Here is a 22348-nt window from a genome sequence, read left to right on the forward strand (position 1 = left end):
CAACATAATTTGCATGCAAGGCTGAGAGAAGGAATCCCCCCCCCCCCCATTTTGTGAATAGCGATGTTGATAGGAATCCAATAGATATTGCCCCAGGTCACACAATACAAGTGATGAGAGAGTCAAGTTCTATGGGGAGTTAGACCCCGAGTTCTTTTTTTCCTATCTTGGCTGCTGTTCCAATTTTTGCTTCACATGTTTCAGAGGAATCTTGTGACTATGCAGGGATCTCTAAGTCCATGGATACATGGAATTAAAAAATAATGCACATTTTCCGTAAACTTTCTGTGGCCCCTTTCTTTTTGTCCCTGACATTGATTCCTGATAAGACTTTTCTGAGTTCAACTTTAACCACACCTTCCCAGGATGCATTATTCATGGCACATGAACCATTTATTGCCTGTGGTTACAAACAGCTGCTCTTTCAGCCCCAGTTAACAAATAATCTATTCGCACATTCCTCTAATTAAACACAGCCACTGATGAGTATATAATCCAATTGATTGATGGATCTGAATGCATCTTCATTCAAAGTGGATGGAGCTAAATAAAGAGTAAAGGGGTACACTGCACAGTGTCATGTTTCTCTCAAATTTCTTTCTTTGAATTCTTATTTCGTATGTTACAGAAATTGCAAAGCAGCAAGTACAAAGCGTATCTAATGAGGGAAGCTGACAGAGTGCCTGAGCTAGTCCTGGGGGGCTTCACAGAAAATGCAGTCAGGGTCCTGGTCGGTGGGAGATTCCATCTGAATGGTGAGGGAGTGCACAGCAAAGCTTTTGCTGAGAGCTTTAGCAATCTCTCTCCGAACAACCTGGCCGTCCAAGCTGGCTGCTGTTGATAAAGAACCACAGTAAGATTAGCACTGATTGCACAAACAGGAATGACTACTGAGCCTCCAGCTTCAAGTGCTCTGCCTCTGACATGGAGGGGTGGGGCCCAGGCACAGCAATCGCCACATTGACTGTGACCAACAACTATGTTCTCACACGAAAGGCAGGCGCAAATTCTCGTGCAGCAAAGGAGCCCATCACCACCAGAATTCTCCTGCCCAGTTACCTCTGGCGTCTGGCACTCCAAGGAGATGAATATGGAAGGGAAGAAAATCCCTGGAAAGGGCCAAGAGAGACCTATTGTTTCTTACAGTCTTGTTCACCACTGCCCAGGGGTCTCTGGGTGGCTGTCTTTTATTCAATTAGAATTTATATCCAGGCCAGTCGCAGGAACCAGAGCATTTAGAGCTCTCTACAGACCTTTCCTAGAGCAGCAGTCCTCACAGCCATTCTTTTCTTCCCACCACAAGTGGTAACAGGAAGCTGTAAATCTCCCCCCCCCCCCATAGTAACCTCATTGTTTATATGTTCTTCCATTTGTTGTGAAATATTTGTGCCATGAAAGCTATGAATTCACTGAAGCCAGATTGGAGCCCTTGGAGAAGATGAGGATGTCTGAGAAAGCACAGTCCTGAAACGACTGCTGGTGTCCCTATCCCCTGCCTCTACAAACTGCCTCCAGTCATTTTTTAGCAGCCTAACCAGTCCTCCTTGACCTGAGCACTTTCCTGAGGCAGGGAAAGACTGCCCACTTCCTGTGTTCCCAGCCCCAGAATTTGTCTTGAACAAATTACCTTCTACTTGGAAAAGTAGTTTCCAGTATAAAACCAATATCTAAAGCCTTGTCTCACATGGCTACAGAATTTCTAACCACCCTCTAAGGAACCCAGCTTGCTGGAACTTTGATCATGAGGCCTGTCAGGCAAAGCATCCTATACACAGGAGATACTCGGTTACAATTTTATGCTGAGTTTCTTTCTACTATTTGATAGGTCATCAAGCTGAATAGAGAAAGGCAAATTTGCAGAGTCCAAGGTGTTGACCATGGGGAGGCATTGTAGTCCTTTGTTCTGAATCTTCTTTGCCTTCTGCAGTCAGCTACAGGGTTGTCATTGGTATTGTTATGACAATATCAACAAGTGAGTTGTTTTTTTAAAGCCACTTGGCAGCACAAAACATTTTACAGTTGTTTGTCAGGCAGTAGACATTGAGGGCAGCTCTACAAAAAGGAGGAAGTTGCTGACTTTACAGGACAACAACTATATTTTGTCCAGGATAACTTACAAAACTCACTCACCTGTAGCAACGTGAGCCGAGAGAATCACTTGGTTCATTGTTAGAGACCAGATGTGCAGGCTGTGCACAGATACAACCCCATCAACGGCCATGATGAGCTCTTTTACACCATTGTAATTCAGGCCCTTCGGTACACCTGACACAAAGAAAGAGTGGGAGGCTATTGTTATTCAACTAAATACAGCTCTTTGAAATGGCTAGAGAGGCTGCAAAGACCTAAGATAGCCACTTGCCCTCTGCTGGTTTCTTCCTTCAAATGTTTACAAACCAGAATCGCCCATTTCAAAGGATTTACCATCAATCAAATTTCATAGACAGAATGTTTGCAGAATTTAATATGCAATAGCCAACAAGTAATCAACTTCAGCTTTCAGGGTGTATTAAATTTTTCCTAATTCTCTTTGCATACACTCTGGAAAGCAAAATGAAATAACATGAGGTTTGATATCAAATAATCCTGAATTAGTATTCCAACCTCAACTATACTAAATTTAGTCATATAGCGGAAGGTCCCTGATCCCGGATGCGTTTGTAGTAAAACAAGTATGATAAGAATGATGTAGATCAGAGCTCTTTGTGGAGCAAATTGGAGAATATCTGCTTTATGAATTGCAGAGTTTTACAAATGTTGGTTATCCAACAGGTCACTTAATGAACTGTGTTAATAGAGGATCCTAACATTATAATACCATCTTATTACTCGGCTTATAAATTTCCCATTATTTTAGCTACATTAGTCAGTATTCAATGTCTGGGTCACAGAATGTAATACTTTAACTGCCATTCTTGTTTCTAGAGAAACTACAGGGCCCACAGGAAGAGGGGGAAGCCTGACAGGCAATCGGCTATTTTTTTGTGCCAAAGAAATTGGGTGTCTATAGCCCTGAGAAGAGAAGGCTAAGGGAGGTGTTGTCATTCTTCTCAAATATTGCAAAGTTTGCCATCTAGATGATGAGAGACCATTTGCTCTGGCTAGTTCCAGAAAGACAAACAGAGCTAATGTTTAGCTGGAATAGTAAAACACCCATCAGTTCAAAACAAGAATTTAAAAAAATAATTCAACCAATGCAACAGTGGTAAAGCTTTTTGTTCAAATAAGATATAGATAATAAATATAGATCCTCTTTCAACAAAAGAGGATCTATAAGATGTTTCTAAGTCCAACTCCTTCTTAGCCTCTACTAAACACACAAACACCTGGGGCATCTAGTCATAATAAATATACTTTAGCCTCATTTCAGACTTCCCAACAGATTGCAGGCTTTCAGGATTGTATTCAACAGTGAATGCACATCAGTATTAGCAGACATTTATAGAAGTTCTGAGGACCAGGTATACCCAAGATTAATTGGATCAGAAGTTCTGGGGATAAGACCCAGCATGGGTAATTCTAACATGCAGCCAATATTGAGAGTCATTGCTCTAACATTTATGAGCCATCAAGAAGCTCTCTGTTACTGTGGCTCTCAAGGCTGACTCCATGGTGTAAAAAAAAAAAAAAAATCAAAGCCAACCCCAACAGCAGACAATGAACTCAAAATCCCTGGGTATGGGGCTGGGAGGAGGGCTAAGAACAAATTTGTATACTTAACAAATTTTCTGAAATTGGCACATAATTGTATGATTGTACATTTATGTGGCACAGTGTGATGGTGTATAGAATTGTCATTTCTTTGGACTTTGAACTCCTCTCTTCTAGTTATGTTGAGCTATGTAGTCAATCATGTTAAACTACAGTCAGCCTACTGTGCTATGGAACACTAGAACTTATTCCTCCTCTTGGCTGTATTTTGGTGCCTGTTTTCCAGCCCCTCACTAGCCTCCCTCTCTCCTCTCTCCAGCCCCCAGTCACCATGACGTTATTCTCTACTATGAGATCAGCTGTTTTTAGCTTCCACATGAGTAGAAACATGCAGAATCTGTCTGTGCCTAGTTCATTTTACTTAATGTTCTTCAGTTCCCTCCATGTTGCTACTGGATGCCATTCTTTTTTATGGCTGAATAATATTCCATTGTGTATATCTGAACTATTTATAAATACTTCCCAGATGATTGTAATGAGAAGCTGACGCTGGGAACCAGTTACTTTAAGAAATAGGGAGGTTTAAGCTTCATTTTCAGGATTTAAGAAATTTGCCTGTAGAGGATTTCACCTCTGGGGCTAATTCTACAGATTCTATGTAGTTTCAGGTTAGTTTAATCCCATTTCCTGTTTCATGAAAATAACAAAGTTGGTAGATATTTTATTTTATTCTATGATAAGTGAAAACTCCAGGGTACTAGAAGCAGATTCAAAGAATTTTTGTCTCAGATTAATCTTAGAATGTGTGTTACATTATTTGAAATTATATTCTAATAATAAACCATTGAGAACCTACTATGGCTAAGATCTATGCTTGGCACATCATTTTTTAGATTTATTTATTTCAAAGGCAGAGTTGCAGAGAGAGATCCTTGAACTGTTTGTTCACTCTCCATATGACCACAACAGGAGGGGCTGAGCCAGCCCAAGTCAGGAGCCAGGAACTCCATCCAGGTTTCCCACATGGGTGGCAGGGGCCTGAGAACTGGCACATATTCTGCTTTGCCAGGCAGGGAGCTGGATCAGAAATGGAGCAGCTGGGACTTGAATCAGTGCTGATATGGAATGCTGGTGTTACAGGTGGCATCTTTAACCCGCTGTGGCAGAACACCAGCGCCATAAGCATTTTATTTATAGAAAGTGTCTCATTAGCAGACCTAAGAACTTTACTAGATATCAAAGTTACAGTTCCTATTTAACTGAAGGAAGAGAAAATTGGGGCAAGAGAGGAGTTAAGAAATACTGCTAAGGTGGAAAATACAAGCATCAGAGTATTGTAAAGTATTATGTAAATGATATTCCAGGTATAGTGGTAAAAAATTTGACTATTGGAACCAGCGTTTAACCTGTGGTTTATATACCTGTGACCCACATCACAGTGTCTAGGCTCAATTACTCACTTCAGTTCATGAAGGCCCTGGGAGGCGGTGATGATGGCTCAAGTAATTGGGTTCCTGCCATTCCTGTAGGAGATTTGGATTGTGCTCCCAGCTCTCAGCTTCTTGGCCCAGCCTCAACAATTTTGACATTTGGGGAGTGAACCTGTGGATGGGAGATTGTTTGTTTGTTCTCGTGTGCACTCTATCTGGTTATCAACTTTTTAAAAAGTTGCAATTACTCCACCATATGGATATATTCACATTCAGTGGACATTACAAAAGATATAATTACCACTCTTGAATGTATGTATGTATGTATTTTTTTTTTTTTTATTTTTTGACAGGCAGAGTGAACAGTGAGAGAAACAGAGAAAGGTCTTCCTTTGCCGTTGGTTCACCCTCCAATGGCCGCCGCAGCTGGCGCGCTGCGGCCTGCGCACCACGCTGATCCGATGGCAGGAGCCAGATGCTTCTCCTGGTCTCCCATGGGGTGCAGGGCCCAAGCACTTGGGCCATCCTCCACTGCACTCCCTGGCCATAGCAGAGAGCTGGCCTGGAAGAGGGGCAACCGGGACAGAATCCGGCGCCCCGATCGGGTCTAGAACCTGGTGTGCCGGTGCCGCAAGGCGGAGGATTAGCCTGTTAATCCACGGCGCCGGCCTATATATGTATTTTTAACACTTGTATGTCCATGCAATCTCCACAAGTCACATTGCTGCTTCAAAAGCTACGTGCATTTTAAAATTTGATGTATTGCCATTTCCAAAGATCACACCCATTTCTTTCCCACCAACAGTATACAAGAATGCCCATTGTCTGATATCCTGATCAGCATTGCATATTATCAAACTGATTTTTTTCTAATCTGTTAAAACTTTATATATTACTGATTTCAAATGTAATTCTTTAATTGTGAGCAACATTGAGTGTTTTTTCATGTTATTAGTCTGAGAAGTTATTTTTTTCTTAAACACTAATTTGGCTATTTTACTGGATGTTTTACTACTCCTGCAGACTTCTCGGCAGGAGAGATTCCTGAGATGTGATACAGTGTTGAAATCAGTGGAGGCATGCCTCTTGGTCATGCTATTTCCTACAGGAGATTAGTTAAGATGGGCTTGTGTTCTGCATGTGGGCAAAGAGATGAATGAGATGAGAGGAAAGGGGTGGTGGGTCATGACTTCAAGGATCCTGGGTAAGTAATAGTAGGCACTCAAGGGGTCAGCTGAAATACCCCCAAGATGACACACATTAGACATAATAGAAAAAGAATGAGGAGTATCTATGGATGTGCTAATGCAAAAGATCTTCAGAGGAAAAAAGTTCAAGATACAGAATAATATCTCTCTTTTTGTTTTTAATAAAAGGAGACATACCAACACACAAACATTGGTACATGTATCATTGTGGCTATTTGGGAATTGTATTGCTCTGCCTTTGGATAGATAAATCTTTTTTTTTTTTTTAACTTTTTTTTGACAGGCAGAGTGGATAGTGAGAGAGAGAGAGAGACAGAGAGAAAGGTCTTCCTTTTTGCCGTTGGTTCACCCTCCAATGGCTGCTGCGGCCGGCGCATCTTGCTGATCTGAAGCCAGAAGCCAGGTGCTTATCCTAGTCTCCCATGCGGGTGCAGGGCCCAAGCACTTGGGCCATCCTCCACTGCCTTCCCGGGCCATAGCAGAGAGCTGGCCTGGAAGAGGGGCAACTGGGATAGAATCCGGCGCCCCAACCGGGACTAGAACCCAGTGTGCCGGCGCCGCAAGGCAGAGGATTAGCTTGTTAAGCCACGGCGCCGGCCGGATAGATAAATCTTAAAAGAAATCTCTCCCTGTGGCAGGTATTTGGCACAACAGTTCAGATGCCACTTGTGCTAAGTCCCTGGGTTTGAGTCCTGGCTCAGCTTCTAATTCTAGCTTCTGGCTAATGTGCACCTGGGGAGGCAGCAGGTGATGATTCAAATACTTGGATCCTTGCTACCTATGTAGGGAGAACTAGATTGAGTTCCCAGTTCCTGACTTCTGTTTGGCCTGGCACTGGCTGTTGTGGGCTGTGAGGAGTGAACCAGCAGATAGATCTTTCTCAGTCTGTTTATCTCTCTCTTTGCCTTTCAAACAATAAGAAATATTTTTGGAAATATATTAAGTTATTCTGAAAAATAGTATGGAGAATTCAAAGAAAAGTAAGTAGAAACTTATTTTATACTTCTCTGCATTTAAAAATTCTGAGTACAAGTATTATTTCTTAATAACCTCATTTAAAAAGCTAATTTGAAAATTAAATGTCTCCCAGAAAGGAGTTACCTGTCTGTTTCAATAATTAGCTGAGATAGCTCAGTATCTGCACTTTTCCTTAAATAAATTAAAAAAGATAATCACCAGGGAAGAGCTGTATTAAGTCAGAAGAAGTGGAATAGAGACATTTCACACTGTATACCAGTGTCTTTTATCTGCCTTTGAGTCAACAATTTCCATATTAACAGTAACAGCTGCATCCCCAGCACTCTGCCCTCAGGACAGACTTGACAAACTACAGATTCTCACATTCAGAGCCCAGTAGTTGCTGGTTAGTGATATCTAACTCTGTTGTCCATTTCACTATCATCTGCAACAATTAGGGCACTGGCCAATAGCGAAAGCCTTGAAGGTATCAGCAGTGAACGCTGATGAACTGTGAGCTGTCACCGAGGGTGACCAGGGTGACCGACTGCACTTGGAGAATGCCCATCTTCTGTCAAAGTGCTTAAAGCCAAAAGAAAAATCGAAGCAATATCTGGAGATTCTCAATTATCCGTATGCTCACTATGCAAACCCCTAGTGTATCTTGTAGGAATCCCTTAATTGGTGTGAATAGTGGTGTAAATGGACCACAGAACAATACATCACGGAGGAAATAGAATCCAGTGCTTTATGTCTAACATACCTTAACACAGGCTGAGCATTCCTAATCCTAAATTCTTAAAGCTCAAACTAAAGTGTCAACATGAGTGTTGCAGTGGAAAATTCCACATCTCACATCGAGTGACAGGTTACAGCCCAAATGCAGATAGGTATAAAATTACCTTCAGGCTATGTGTATGAGGTGACAATGCAACATAAATATATTTTGTGTTTAGACTTGTATCCCATCCCCAACATACTTTATGTATGTATACACAAATATTCCAAAATTCAAAAACTTCTGAAGTCCAAAACACTTGTAGTCTCAAGCATCTAAGATAACCTGGACACCAAGAAAATTTTAAAGCAAGTCAGTAGTTCTCCAACTTGGAGTACCATTTTCCTGGCAATGATGACAATGGATTTGTTCCAGTTAAGACTATCTTATCTGATCCCTCTGAGGCCATCAGTATTCCAGCCTCGCCAGGGCTATGCCCTCAGCCTGTGGTTAAGAATCTGGACTTTGGGGCAGGCATTGTGGCTTAGCAGGTAAACATGCCAGCTGCGATGCCAGCACTCTGTATGGGCACCAGTTCATGACCCAGCTGCTTCACTTCTAATCCAGCTCCTTGCTAATGGCCTAAGAAAAGCAGCAGAACATGGCCCAACTGTTGGGCCCCTATACCACCTGACTGAAGCTCCTGGCTTCAGCCTGGCCCAGCCCTGGTCTTTGCTGCCATCTGGGGCAGGGAAGAGTGGGTGGAAGACCCCGTGTCTGTGTTTCATTCTCTCTGTAACTTCAACTTTAAAATCTTTGGAAAAAAAATTGGGACGTGCACGGTGTGGAGATAACTTTGCAGTAGAGGGTCATCTCCATGAGGGAGTTTCATGTACACAGTATCCTAGTGAACCCAATGAGCTAGAGGAGAGCTCATACTTACTGAGGTGCTACTCTGATCCAGACACTTTCATATCTGTCTCACTAATACTCCCAACAACACTGCGGTGTAGATTGTGGACTCCTACTTTTGAGCTGAGAAAACAAATTCTGAGGAGTGAGTATATTATCTAAAGTCCCACAGCCCGAAACTTGCATGACTAGAATTTGAATTGAGGTTGGCCTGATACATGGGCCTTTGATAAGGCCTGATACAAGTGGCTGTTTCAACTACACAATATGTGCTGCTTTTGTCAATGCGAGTGTAGCCTGAAAAGGGCAGAAACCAGCGGTTTCTCCTTGAAAATGGAGAATGGGGAGAGGCCAGGTGGGCCGTGAACTTGAGGCATAAGAAAGAACATCTTGATGTTGACAGTTTGTCATCTGTTCCTGAGTAACTGGAAGATTGGAACCCCTGCATGGTCCCTTCATAAACCCCAGAGGATCACCCAGGCTAGACCCCAACTGTGGTAATGAGGTTAGTTAGCCTGGGATCCTCCCCCATCTCGGTTAAGGGAGAGCCAGCTGATATCACTTGCTCGGCAAAGTCTGTCCACCAGTCCTTACCCTGGCCAGGTTCAAATCCCCAATAGAGGGTCCACATTTCTTTATAACACTCCCCAGCACTCTGTTTCTGTGTCTCATTTAAATAATCTCCCCTCACTCACATTAGCCCCATGAGGACAGAGCTAATCTTTATTTTGCTCAACTGTGGGGAACCGCAGGCTGGCCACTTGTGAGAACCTCCTTATCTGCATAGTTTGCAGCAATCGGTCGACCACAAGGCCTACGAAAACAGCCAGGTGAAACAGATGAAACAGAATGGACTCTGCATAAACAACTAGGAAGAACCAGGTGAAACAAATGACCTGAGGCTATACGCGCCCTTTCATCTGATTGGACGATATCAGCATAAAGGGACACTGGGAGCTGGGCGGGGCGCGGCCGCCATTGCCAGCGGCCGCTTTTGCAGCCCCTCTTTTCTCCTCTCCCCACTTTCCTTTTACTCCCACAAGTAAAAGTTCCTTGAGAACCGATGAACAGTGACCGTGTCGTGACTATGTTGGACCTTCGCTGTCGAGGGTCCCACAAATGGTGCCGTGACTCAGATAGTCGGGCCGGTCACTGGAAACAGGAAAGAAAAAATTAGAATGCGTGGAAAACACGGGAGTCTAGGCAGTAAAGTCTAGGGTTGGTACGCGGAAAAAAAGGAATTCCTCGACAACCAAGTTTTTCTAAAAAAAAAAAAAAAAAAGCGGGGACGCCCGTGAAAGCGGCCGCTGTAAAAGGGTGAGGTAGAACAGGAACCATGGCCTGGGGTCGGGAGACAACTGAGGGCAGCAGAGAAATCGCCTGAAGTCCTTAGGTTATGGCAACTGATCGACCAAGCTCTCCATAAAGACTCGGAGGAAATAGCAGCCCTCTTAGATGAAGGGGCTGACTTACTAGAGGAAACAATCTCAATCTGGGAGCCTAGACGGAGACAAAGAGGACGGAGACAGAGGACCAACTTGGGTCGGGACAGAGAGATAGGGAGGATGAGAGACCCCTTCCTTCTGCACCCCCTTATTTGGCACATTTGCCCATAAGGGGAGTTCCCCCCGTGTTGCTGCAAACTGGCTCCAAGGCCGTGCTTGGTGGGGGAGACTTCCTCCTCTAGTCCGCGGCTTAGAGAGCTCGCGAGGGCGCAGGCCCATGCTAACGCTAGGAACGGTCAGCCAGCCTGGAACAAGGATTAGGAGCTTTTAACGACAAACAGGCTCAGGCTAGTTGCCCTAATGAGGTTCTGAAGCAAGTGAGTAAGCTAGCCCGGAGGGCATGGAAGGTCATTCCAAGGAACGGGCTAGGACGAAAATGTTTTAAGTGTGGAGAAGGTCACATGAAAAGGGAATGTACTAGAACAGACAATCGGGACGCCAACCAGGACTGTGTCCTGATGCGGTAAAGGCAACCATTGGGCAAATGAGTGCTATTCCAAGCAAGATAAGGCAGGCAATTCGCTCCTATTGCCCACCAGATTAAGTGGCCAGAATAGTTAAGAGTGGTGGGTCCCCACACCCAGGGGCCCGAAAACTCAATGGGTGAGAGGACAAACTATGGGAGGAGTAGAAACAGTCTCAAAAGGACTGGCAAGTGTTTACTGCAGAGCTTCGAGCCACCAACTACTCAGTACTAACACCTCAAATGGGAATCCAGGCAATAGATGTGGAACCTCGGGAGCCCATGGATGATATCCACGGTCTAGGCCTTACTATAGGAAGGGCTACAAACTCATTAAAGGGGTTAGTGGTTATAACGGGGCTCATTCAGGTGCCTAGCTCACAGCTCGAAGTAATGTTCCAATCTACTAAGGGGGTAGTGCAGCTGTTGCCATTGCAGCCCATTGCTCAGCTGCTAATAAGCCCTATAAAGGATACTAGAGGTAATCAAGGAAAGCATTTTGCAGCCCTCACTATGACTCTTGGCGAGCGCCCACTATGGACTCTTATTATCAAAAAGAAAGGCAATCAAGGAGCTGTTAGATAGAGGCACAGATGTTCGTATTATCTCCAAGACTGGCCTCCTTCATGGCCCCTCCAGGAAGGAGATAACACCTTGGTAGGATTAGGCACCGCTGTTGCCCAATCCCAAAGCGCGCCAAGTGCTAGATTGCCTGTGGTGCCCTCTTGAACTTTCCAAAGTACAACCTTACATGTGTGCTATCCTTGTAACTTTATGGGGGAAGGATGTCTTAGAGCAACTTCATTTGCAGACCTGTTGTTGGCAGCTGCGAGAGAAGACACCCTAGAAAGAGCGTTTACCATGCTAACCTCATGCTTGCAGACGGTGGGGTTACAGTTTGCACCAGAAAAGATTCAAAAGGGCACCGTGGTCCAGTACCTAGGACTAAGGTTAACACCAACTACTGTGGCCCCTTTAGATTTTGTTATATCCACTGCAGGACTTAGGACGTTAAATGACTTCCAAAAACTATGTGGTAACTTAAACTGGATACGGCCTTATTGTAAACTAACCACTGATGAAATGCGCCCATTGTTTAACATTTTGGAAGGCGATTCACAGCTCGCCTCACCTCGTACGCTGACCCCAGAGGCAGCTGCAATCTTACAGAAGGTTGAATGCCTTAAAATCGCACAGATGCAAGACGCCAGAGCTGTTTGCATGTGTTGGTGGACACATTCTCTGGAATTGTGTCAGCCATAGCTCTAAACAAAGAAGGAACTCAACAGGTTATTCAACATGGTCTACAGTCCTTTGCCGCTTGGGGGTGCCCAAAATTATCAAGACAAATATTCTTAAGAGAACTGGGCATAAAGCACGTTACAGGTGTGCCCTACAATCCCCAAGGGCAGGCAACAATTGAACAGACTCACCTGTACTTAAAGACCTTAATAAAGGGGGAATAGAATGTGGTAGCTAATTGCGATGTATTGGCTATAGCTCTATATACTATAAGTTTTGAATAGGAAAAAGTGTGGCAAAACTGAGTTCATGGTGTCTAGTGATGTACTTGCAGTATTGTTTGATGAATTGTTTTGTCTTAAGGAAAGACATTGCATGCGATTTGTACTGCAGCAAAGCAGCAAAGTGACCTGAGGTGGATATATTTGAAGGTATTTTAAAAGTTAAGCTCAAGGCTAAAACCTAAGCTTTGTGTAATGTAAATAAGAATGTTTTTCCTTTGTAAATGGCATTAACACTGTTACTTGAGGTCTTGCTTAATCACTTTTGTTGTCCTGAGGACTTGAACTTGAAATTTCCTTACACTTCTCATACAAAAATCATATCTGTAGTGGTCCGACAGGCTATGCTTGCTATGTATCGCTCTGACCCTCGGCAACAGATATGGCTTGGCATGATGAAGCGGTAGCCAAAGACGGGTAATCACTGGCGAGTGCCCCTAGCAACCTAAGAAGCAGGTGGCGCGTCGCTGGGAACCTAAGAGGGGCACAACTCTGTGCCATAAATAACAAAGGGAGCTGTGGGGAACTGCAGGCTGGCCACCTGTGAGAACTTCCTCATCTGCATAGCTTGCAGCAATCGGTCGACCACAAGGCCTACGAAAACAGCCAGGTGAAACAGATGAAACAGAATGGACTCTGCATAAACAACTAGGAAGAACCAGGTGAAACAAATGACCTGAGGCTATACGCGCCCTTTCATCTGATTGGACGATATCAGCCTAAAGGGACACTGGGATCTGGGCGGGGCGCGGCCTCTCCTCTCCTCACTTTCATTTTACCCCCACAAATAAAAGCTCCTTGAGAACCGATGAACAGTGACTGTCGTGACTGTCGGACCTTCGCTGGTGAGGGTCCGACACTCAGCTCTATCTCTGGCTTCCAGAACACTACCCAGCCCAGAGATGGAGCTCAATAAGCACGTGCGGAAAAAGTAAAGGGTCACCCTGGTGGTCTTGGGCTGTGAGACCCTACTGAAGTAAAATATTCAGTTATGCTGCCTGCAGGGTAGTCCTCCGGATATATTTTGAATCAATATTTTTACAACTTATCCTCCCATGTCTCTTCGTGTTTGTACTTAATGTTTACATGCTCTGGAGTATTATTGACCAGTTGCTAGGGGTAGAAATGGAAGCTAGTTCATTTTTATTCCCAAATGAATAAAATCAAATACTTCAAAGTTCTGCATGAGTTTTCCCTATAACACAAACGGCATGTCTTGCAGCCACCCCTTCTTGTGACCACATGGGAAAGAAAATGTTGATCCTGGAGATAACGTATCTCCTACCTTCCATGAGTAAGATGGAGAAGTCCTTTAGGATCGTGATGGTGCTAGCCAAAACCAGGATGGAAAAGATAAATGTGCAGATTGGGTCAGCTATTTTGTAGTCTGGCTGGAAAATACAGGGACTTTGGTTAACTGAATTCATATTGCCCATCTAGAAAGTCTGCTTAAAACACACACAAAAAGCACAAAAACCTCCCATTTCCTTCTGTCGCCCATCCACCCTGCTGCCATCTGACTCAAGAGGCAAGATTTTAAGATTCACTCCCTTTCACCTCTAAATTACCAGCAACTGGAGAAAGGAAGAAGGGATGCTATAGGATACATTGTCCTCCTAATTTCACAACGCAGGGGAAAATGTAATTCTTAAGTGTGCCCTCAAGGGGCTTGACTTCTCTGAAACGAATAAATAAATGGTATGTGATGAAAACATGCACAAATAGACCCATTGTGTCCCAAGACTTTTGGACATAATTGAGGAGAAGCGGTGTACAAGGTTAAATGCGGCCAATGATCAGCTGGACCATGGTCTTGACTGCCTGGGGTTAGATCATTTCTTTCCCTCTCAAGTGTGGCACATACTCAGGCAGGTATCTTTGATCTATCCACGATGTCGTTCTTGCTCTTTCCCAACCCCAGCTCCTGTCCTCACCTGGTATTCTGCCTGTGAAGTTCTATGCTGGATTATCTCTAAGAATCTCAGCATCAACTTCACCTTCGTAAGGGGACTCTCAAATTCCACTAATGATTTTTAACTGTTAGACTTGAAGCATTCAGTAACCACTTTCCTCACCTGTACTCGGGTCTCTTATTCATATATTTTCATTTTCTAGAAAAAACAGTGGGGGGAGCAAGGCCAGTGCTATGGCATAGCGGGTAGGGCCACTGCCTGCAGTGCCAGAATCTCATATGGGTGCCGGTTCAAGTCCCAGTTTCTCTTCCTATCCAGCTCTCTGCTTTGGCCCGGAAAAGCCATAGAAGATAGCCCAAGTCCTCGGGCCCCTGTATCCATGTGAGACCTGGAAGAAGCTCCTGGCTTCGGATCGAGGAAGCTCTGGCTGTTGTGGCATTTGGAGTAAATCAGCGGATAAAAGACTTCTCTGCCTCTGCCTCTCTGTAACTGACTTTCAAATAAAGTAAGATCTTTAAAAACAAAACGGGAGCCCCTGAAAATTGGACAATTAAGATGCAAAGGCAGCCTAATGTCTCTTCATTATCCCTCACCACCACCCTCACCCAACACTGTCATTTCTTGGTATTGCCAGATGAGAGCCATGGTGAATCTTTGTTTGGGGTCAGAGCCCACATGGGACCCGGTTGCACTTTGCATTACAGCCTGGCTTTTTGAGGGAGAAGTTAGCTTTCCTGCATTGTGAGCAATATCAGAGGGACAGTGAATCAAGGTCTCTACCCTATCCTAGACTATCAACCAGTACAAGGCCCCAGCAAGATAAATTAGACTCACCTTCCCAGGTATTTGAATATTCAGCAAGTACAAGAACAGGGAAAAATACTTCAACATAGCACCTGGGACAGAAGTTGGATAGTTTCTGACACCTAGATAACTTGCCTCTTTCTGCCTTGATTTCTGTCTTTTGGGAGAACACCCCATATCATTTAAATTGGTTCCAGACTCTTGTGTAGACAAGGTCAAGTCCAGCACTACCTGTGAACAATGCTACCTGTTCAGTGATGGACAGGATACATCAAGGAAGAACTACTTATTCATCTCAAGCTTTTGAAGAATGCACACTCATCATTTGCTAGCCTTTCTGAAATACTGACAGACTACTTGGTCAGAAAAAGATTTAAAGAGCGTCGGTGAGCTTTTGGATAAAGAATGTACCCCAGATCTCTATCTAATAAGTCTACTTTTTTACTTGTGTAAGTCAGATCTTTTCTGTTCCTAACAATCCAAGAACACTAAGGCCTTTAGCTTCATTGCTGTCCATCTTAATACCATGACAAAATTTGAATTTCTTTCTTGAAAGACTGGCAGCCCAATTCTTAGGAAACTAGCAAAGTCTAAAGTTTTAGGCTTTGGGTGTTTATTGGTTTTAATCTTGTAAAGTGGTTTGTATAGGCAAACATAACTTGTTAATACAGATAAGCTTCTGAACTTACGAAGACAATGGGTAATCTTAAACATGCTCACCTTAAAGTAGATAATAAGTGCACTGATAGCACACTGATGCTCTGAAATAGATCTCCAAGGGCATGCACAAAAGCTGCTCTGACGCTGGCATTGGTTTGCACTTCCTTGTGATTGTGGCCAAGGCGCCTCTGATGCAAAACCATAGTTAAACTGAAAGAGAACAATGTTCTTGGGACATGAGATTAACCCTTAAAAACCTATGCAGCATGACCGAGTGGCAGGAGCAAGCATTATCCAAAACAATGAAGAGTTGAGCTGTGTTTCCTTTAAAAATGTACTGGCTTGGACATGAGCACAAGTATAAAATAGAATTTTAAAATTGTCACACGACAGACTAAAGACTTACCCCAGGTTTCTTCTTCATCCGCCTAACGCTACTGTTTCATATTAAACTGAAAAGCATCGCTCCTCAAATGAAAGTCGAGCATTTTTACAAGACAGAGTCAGTCTCCTTTATTGAGAGTCTTCAGCTAGGCCTGAAGTTGAGCTTGAGTGGAAACTTAATTACCTACTGGTTTCAAATGCAAAAAGCAGCAGAAATGGCTCCAGAAAAATAAGAGGCACGGATTTCATCAAGGTTGACTTTTTTTATCCATTTTACTTTTAAACTTTGTTCACTTCCTTGAAAACCTGAAATTTGAATAGCTTCCTAATGGGCAGTGACAGTATTGAACCTATGTAAATTCTTTTCAGAGACAAAAATACGTTAAAGTGTTATAAATAGACCAGTATATATACATATACAACTACTGCAAAGTTTAGCATCTGTTCAAGCCAAAGTGATAAGTAGTAGGTATTATAAATTAAGTGCCTGATTTTATCTATCTACAAATGTAAGACCTATTAGACCAAAGATAATGTAAAAACATTTTCACTGACTACCAACAAGGAACATTTCTCCTATGATACTTCCTGAACATTTTGGAGGAAAAGGTGAAAAAAATAAACTTCACTGTTCAATGCTATGTATCCAAATCTATTTGCAGGTAAAGTGTGTATCAAATCTCAGACTATCATAAAGTGGAAGCAGTACTATCCACCAAATTTTATCATTGCATAATAATTCTCAGATGATCAGTACTTGGGTAGAAATTCACCCTCAAGTAGGAGTTACCATTTAAGGTTCTTTAGATAGCCCAATATGGCTCGCATTTAGCAGACTCTTCTGTATCTGCTACATGTGCTCATCATATTCTCATTTCTTTTTAAAAAAAATGTACTTAGGGATTCATGCCACACACTGTTAAAAGCTCTGCTGTAAAGGTGGGTGAAAACAGATGTGGTCCCTCCACAACGTAGCTTTAAGTGTAATGAAGACAACAGACTAAACACAGACAACATAAGTGGAAAATTATTATAAAAAGTTTGCATAGAACTGGTACTAAGGGAGAAAAACAGAAGATTGTGATTGCAACAGACACAGTAGCTGAGTTGAATTCAAATGATTATGCTGGAGTCAAATAGGCTAATAGTGGAGGGAATGTTTCAAGTACAGAAAATTTTACATGCAATAGTCACAAGGCTCTGACTATAACATGCATGGCAGAATCCATTTATAGCTTCTATTGGAACTTTCCTGATTTTGGTCCCCAAGGAATGGCTTTATTTCCAGATTACAGTTCTTACATGTCTATATTAAACATAGACTCTAGCAGTGCTTGAAATCGGTAATCCAGTTCTTGGAGAAAATATTAGTCATTTGGCATCTTCATAAATACTTGCACAGAGAAAGATTTTCAACTCCCTTGTCTGAGCATGAAAAGAACCTGTGATGTTAAGGTCAATGTTCAAAAGCAGTTGAGTAAACAGTTTGGAAGGTATCTATTTTGAAAGTCAAACTCCATCACTAAGATCCCAGATTGTTGCAGAACTTGACTAGCTGTATTCTTTGTGTAGCATCAACACAATCTCTGTGATATGACTCTTTGGAAATTATTAATACTCTAATTTTTCCTCCTCCTTGAGGACATATTCTCCTTGGGCAAAGATACTGTTATTGAGCCACAGTGGGCAGGACATGCAATCTGAAGTATTTGTTTCCTGGAGTTGATAGATTTGCATTGATCTGCCCACATTTTTTCTTCCAGTGCCAATGTGAAACACATTTTCCAAGTTAACTGGTTGAAGATGGGGATCTAGTCGGTGCCAGAAGTTCAAACACCATTCTTCCAATAGATCAGCTCAGATTGTGAGCAATGATTCACAAACTGAGAGATGGGGAACTGAAACATCAAAAGGAAAGACTATTATAATGACCTGAGATCATCTTTTCCAAGTGTTTATGGTCGGCTTTTACTGCAAATCCAGAGCCTCCCTAATGTCCTCTTACCAACTACTGTTTAAAACACCATGCTCCAATAGTCTTTATTTTCATATAAAAATCTACCTTCTAGTACGGATCAAGTTACATTGCAAAACACGTATATAGGGGCCAGATATGTTAAGACACCACCTGCATCCCATGTGAGCACTGTTTCAAGTGCTGGCTGCTCCATTTCTAATCCAGCTCCCTGCTAATGTGCCTAGGAGAACAGCAAAAGATGGCCCAAGTTCAGATGGCGTTCTAGGCTCCTGGCTTCAGGCAGTCCCTGCCCCGACCATTGCAGCCATTTGGGGAATGAACCAGCAAATAGAGCGCGAGCGAGAGTGCTCTTCTAACTCTGCCTTTTGAATAAATACATAAACTACATTTAAATGACACAGAATATAGATGAGACTGGTCCCTCATCTGAAATGCCAGGACCAGAAGCATTTCAGGTTTGAGCATTTTTCAGATTTTGGAATATTTGCAGGTTATTATGTTGGTAGTCAAAAATTTTGGAGTCTGAGATGCTTGGGATTTTCCAAGTAGGGATGCTCAACCCACATGTGAGATGGTTGCTCTAACATTCTCAAAGCCTTAGTGGCTTAAAAGAACACACATTAAACTTCTGACCTATAGAACTAAGATAAAAGTGGGTTTACAGGACTAAGTTCTTCCTGAAAATTCTACGGGATTAATTTTCTTGCCTTTTCCAGCTTTGAGAGAACACTTATACTCCTTGGTTCCAGGCCCCATCTTCCATCTTTAGTACCTGCAGTACAGGACCTTCTCTCTGACACCCTGCCTTCCTCTTTTCTGGATCCTTTCCATTACATGAAACCACTTCAATAGTCGAGGAAAATCTCCCCATCTTAACATTACATCCTCTTACCATGTAAGTTAGCATATTTAAACACTCCAGTAATAAGAATGAGGGAATTTTTATAGGATAATTCTGATTGCCAACAATAATAGGTAGTTGAGTGGTTGGATGGATAGTTTGCCTGGAATCAATATCAAATGAGAAAGAAAATTAACCCAAAAGTATCAAAGTCCTGGCTTAAAAAGAAAATACTGTCATGAGCAGTTAAATTTTGGGAAGGGCAGAGCTAATATGGCAAATGACATGCAATCTCCTCCTATAAAAACAACTTAAGAATAGTTGGAAAAGAGAACTGGACCATCAGGAGGCAACTAAAGGGGAATTCAGCTAACATAGCTTAAGGAAGAATATTCATGCAATCACAACTATTCAAACAGAAAATAGACCCTTTAAGAAAATTCCCTACCACTAGTTCTGCTAAAATATACAAAGGTTAGAGAACACATAAAATTTTAAGTCAATGGATATGCTAGTTTTCCTGATATGGTCATTACCCCATGTTTACATGAATCAAAACATCACACTGAATCTCATAAAATATACAAATGCTATGTGTTAGTAAAAAACATGAAATAAAATATCAAATTGACCACTTCATGGGAATGCTGCAAAAAACAACCCTGAAGTAGAAGGCAGACTGAAGTAAACTTTAAGATTCTTTCTAAACCAGCTCTCCAGGAGCTTATCATACTCTGCCCACCCAACAGAAATTGAGCAGGTATAAGTCACAACTCGCAGAAGAGAGCAGGATGGCTAGGAGTTCAATTCTGTTTCTGTGGACCTGGATTCAAATTCTGATTCTACACTACCTGATTGACCAAGTATTTAACCTTTGCAAGCTTCAGTTCCCTTGTCTGTAAACTAGGGGCATTGCAAGCATTAAACTGGATCATGTATAGCAAAAGATTCTAGTCCAGTTCCTAGTATTCTTGGAATCTTTCAAAAATGGTATCTAATAGAACCTATTTTTTAAAATCTTATTAACTTGAAAGTCAGAGTTACAGAGAGGAGAGGCAGAGACAGGGAGAGAGGTCTTCCATCTGATGGTTCACTCTCAATTGGCTGCAACAGCCAGAGCTGTGCCGATCTGAAGCCAGGAGCTTCTTCCAGGTCTCCCACGTGGGTACAGGGGACCAAGGTCTTGGGCCATCCTCCACTGCTTTCCCCAGGCCAGAGAAGAGAGCTGGATCAGAAGTGGAGCAGCCAGGTCTCGAACTGGAGCCCATATGGGATGGTAGCGCTTCAGGCCAGGGAATTAACCTGCTGAGCCACAGGGCCAGCCCCTAGAATCTAATACTAAAACACCCTTTAACTTAAACCAGAGTGATCAGCTTTTAAGTTGCAGAGACATTTATACATTATCAAATCTCTACCATGTAAAGAAAGGTGTCTTCGTCCAGATACAGTTAAGGATAAGCCTCACGGACACTGTGTGGGGGCGACTTACACAACATTGGCCACCACTGCACAGCCAGAAACGATGATCATCACAGTCCCCTGAATCTGGTAATCGGGGTGGAGCAGGCGTCCACACGCCAGGTACACCAGCACGCCAGTCACCAGCCAGATGCACAGGATGGACAGCAGGGCACCAAGGATCTCTGGGGATTCAAACACACAGACACACCACACAGTAACTGACAGGCTGCCTACTCCTCCCACAAGAGTCATAAGATCTATGCCTTACTCCCCTAAAAGAAAGACTTCAAGCAAATTCACTCAGTGAATCATGAAGCAAAAGTGTGGCTGGATATAAAAACTGATACTCTAATGCTGCATTCATAAAATGCCAGCATCTGCACTCATTATGATCCATATTAAGTAATTCCAGCAAATCTTCAGAAATATTAACTGCTGCCTGCCCTCACTGTTTTCTATGGGGATTTTAATTTAAATAGGTGCTAAAATGATTGAAACGTATTAGGAAGTGAAATAATGAGGTGCAACAAGGAGAATGTGCTCAGAAACTCTTCATTTTGCCATAAACTGTTTGACTTGCCAGTACCAGCACCTTTGGAATGAAACAGTGGAAAGGGCAGGCTTCAGAGGGTACTTGATAAATCATTTTCATTTGCCAACCCAGCATATTATAAACATGGTCATGACCTCAGAAGCTTATCAATGCTGCATTGTAAGCGCAAGAGTAAGGAAGAGTGGAGACATTTACATTCTTTAAAGACAAGATAGTGCTTAATGTGCCCACTACGGGAAGTACAGCTTGCTCACTTGGAAGTTCTTTAGCACCCATCCTAATCTTTCATGCAACCTTGCAAGTAGGTTCTATGGACCCACCAGAGTCTAGAAACCTGCTGTGAGTAAGTTGTCAGGCACAGCCTGTAATTTTGTCCTCCCCTGCTTTAAACATATCTCAGATGTCAATTCCTTTTAAAGCAGAGAAATACATTGCTAACTACTGTGGTAACTACTGTTTCCCATTGTTTGGTTGTTTGCATATACATTCCTGATTTCTGTTATAACTTCCTGCCAACTCTTTTCACTGGCCACTTAATGTTTCCTTCAAATAAATTTGTGTCTTACACTTAGCTTCTAGCTAAACAAATTATCCGTGAGATTACATATTAAATCTGTATATATTTTCTAATACTTATGAGTATGTATAATTATTGTCTATGTGCCTCTTAACATCATCGGAGTAACCATCTGTGGAACATTTCTCACACCATGCCAAATGCTGTTGCAAATGTTTAGGACATGAGTTCGTGTGACGGAGCATGAATGATCTGCCGTGACCAGTGAGATGTCTTGAGACAAGTAACAATCTATTGGAGCCTAGGTTTCCTTACCTATACTGTATCTATAACAAGGACGTAATTTAAATAGGTGCTAAAATGATTGAAATGTATTAGGACATTGGCATGTGTCATGGATTAAATTTTCTTCCCCAAATTCATGTTCGAGTACTAAGTATCAGTGCCTCAGATTATGATTTATTTGGAATAGGTCATTACAGCTGTAATTAAGATGAGACACTGGACTAGGACAAATCTATAATATAACATGGCTGGTATATTTAAAGGGCAATCTAGAGAATAGGCATGCTCACAAGGGGCATGCCATGTGGAGACTAAAGCAGAGATCTGTAAGCCAATGGCAAACAAAGGTTTCTGGCAAACAACCAGAAGTGAGGAGGAAGGCAGGAGACAGACTTTCCACTCTCAGACCTCAGAAGGAAGTGACTTTGCTACTTTGATCACTCCTATTTTCCAGAATGGTGAGATAATATACTTCTGCTGTTTCAGCCTCCCAGGTTGAAGTACTTTGCTGAGGCAGGTCTAGGAAACTAATACAACAAATAGAAAATACTCAATAAATTGTTATTAGAATATTTAAAACATCCC

General features: G+C 42.5%; 1 protein-coding gene across 1 annotated transcript in view; it reads right to left on the reverse strand.

The window, feature by feature from the left end:
- Positions 1-688: 688 nt before the first annotated feature.
- Positions 689-22348, reverse strand: part of SLC30A8 (solute carrier family 30 member 8) — a 52036-nt gene continuing 30376 nt past the window's right edge. Inside the window, 6 exon segments of the mRNA XM_062189467.1 lie at positions 689-834; positions 2131-2265; positions 13653-13758; positions 15805-15833; positions 15836-15954; positions 20437-20590. Coding sequence (XP_062045451.1) covers positions 689-834; positions 2131-2265; positions 13653-13758; positions 15805-15833; positions 15836-15954; positions 20437-20590 — 689 coding nt within the window.

Source organism: Lepus europaeus, chromosome 4, assembly GCF_033115175.1.
Source record: "Lepus europaeus isolate LE1 chromosome 4, mLepTim1.pri, whole genome shotgun sequence".
Classification (NCBI taxonomy): Eukaryota; Metazoa; Chordata; class Mammalia; order Lagomorpha; family Leporidae; genus Lepus; species Lepus europaeus.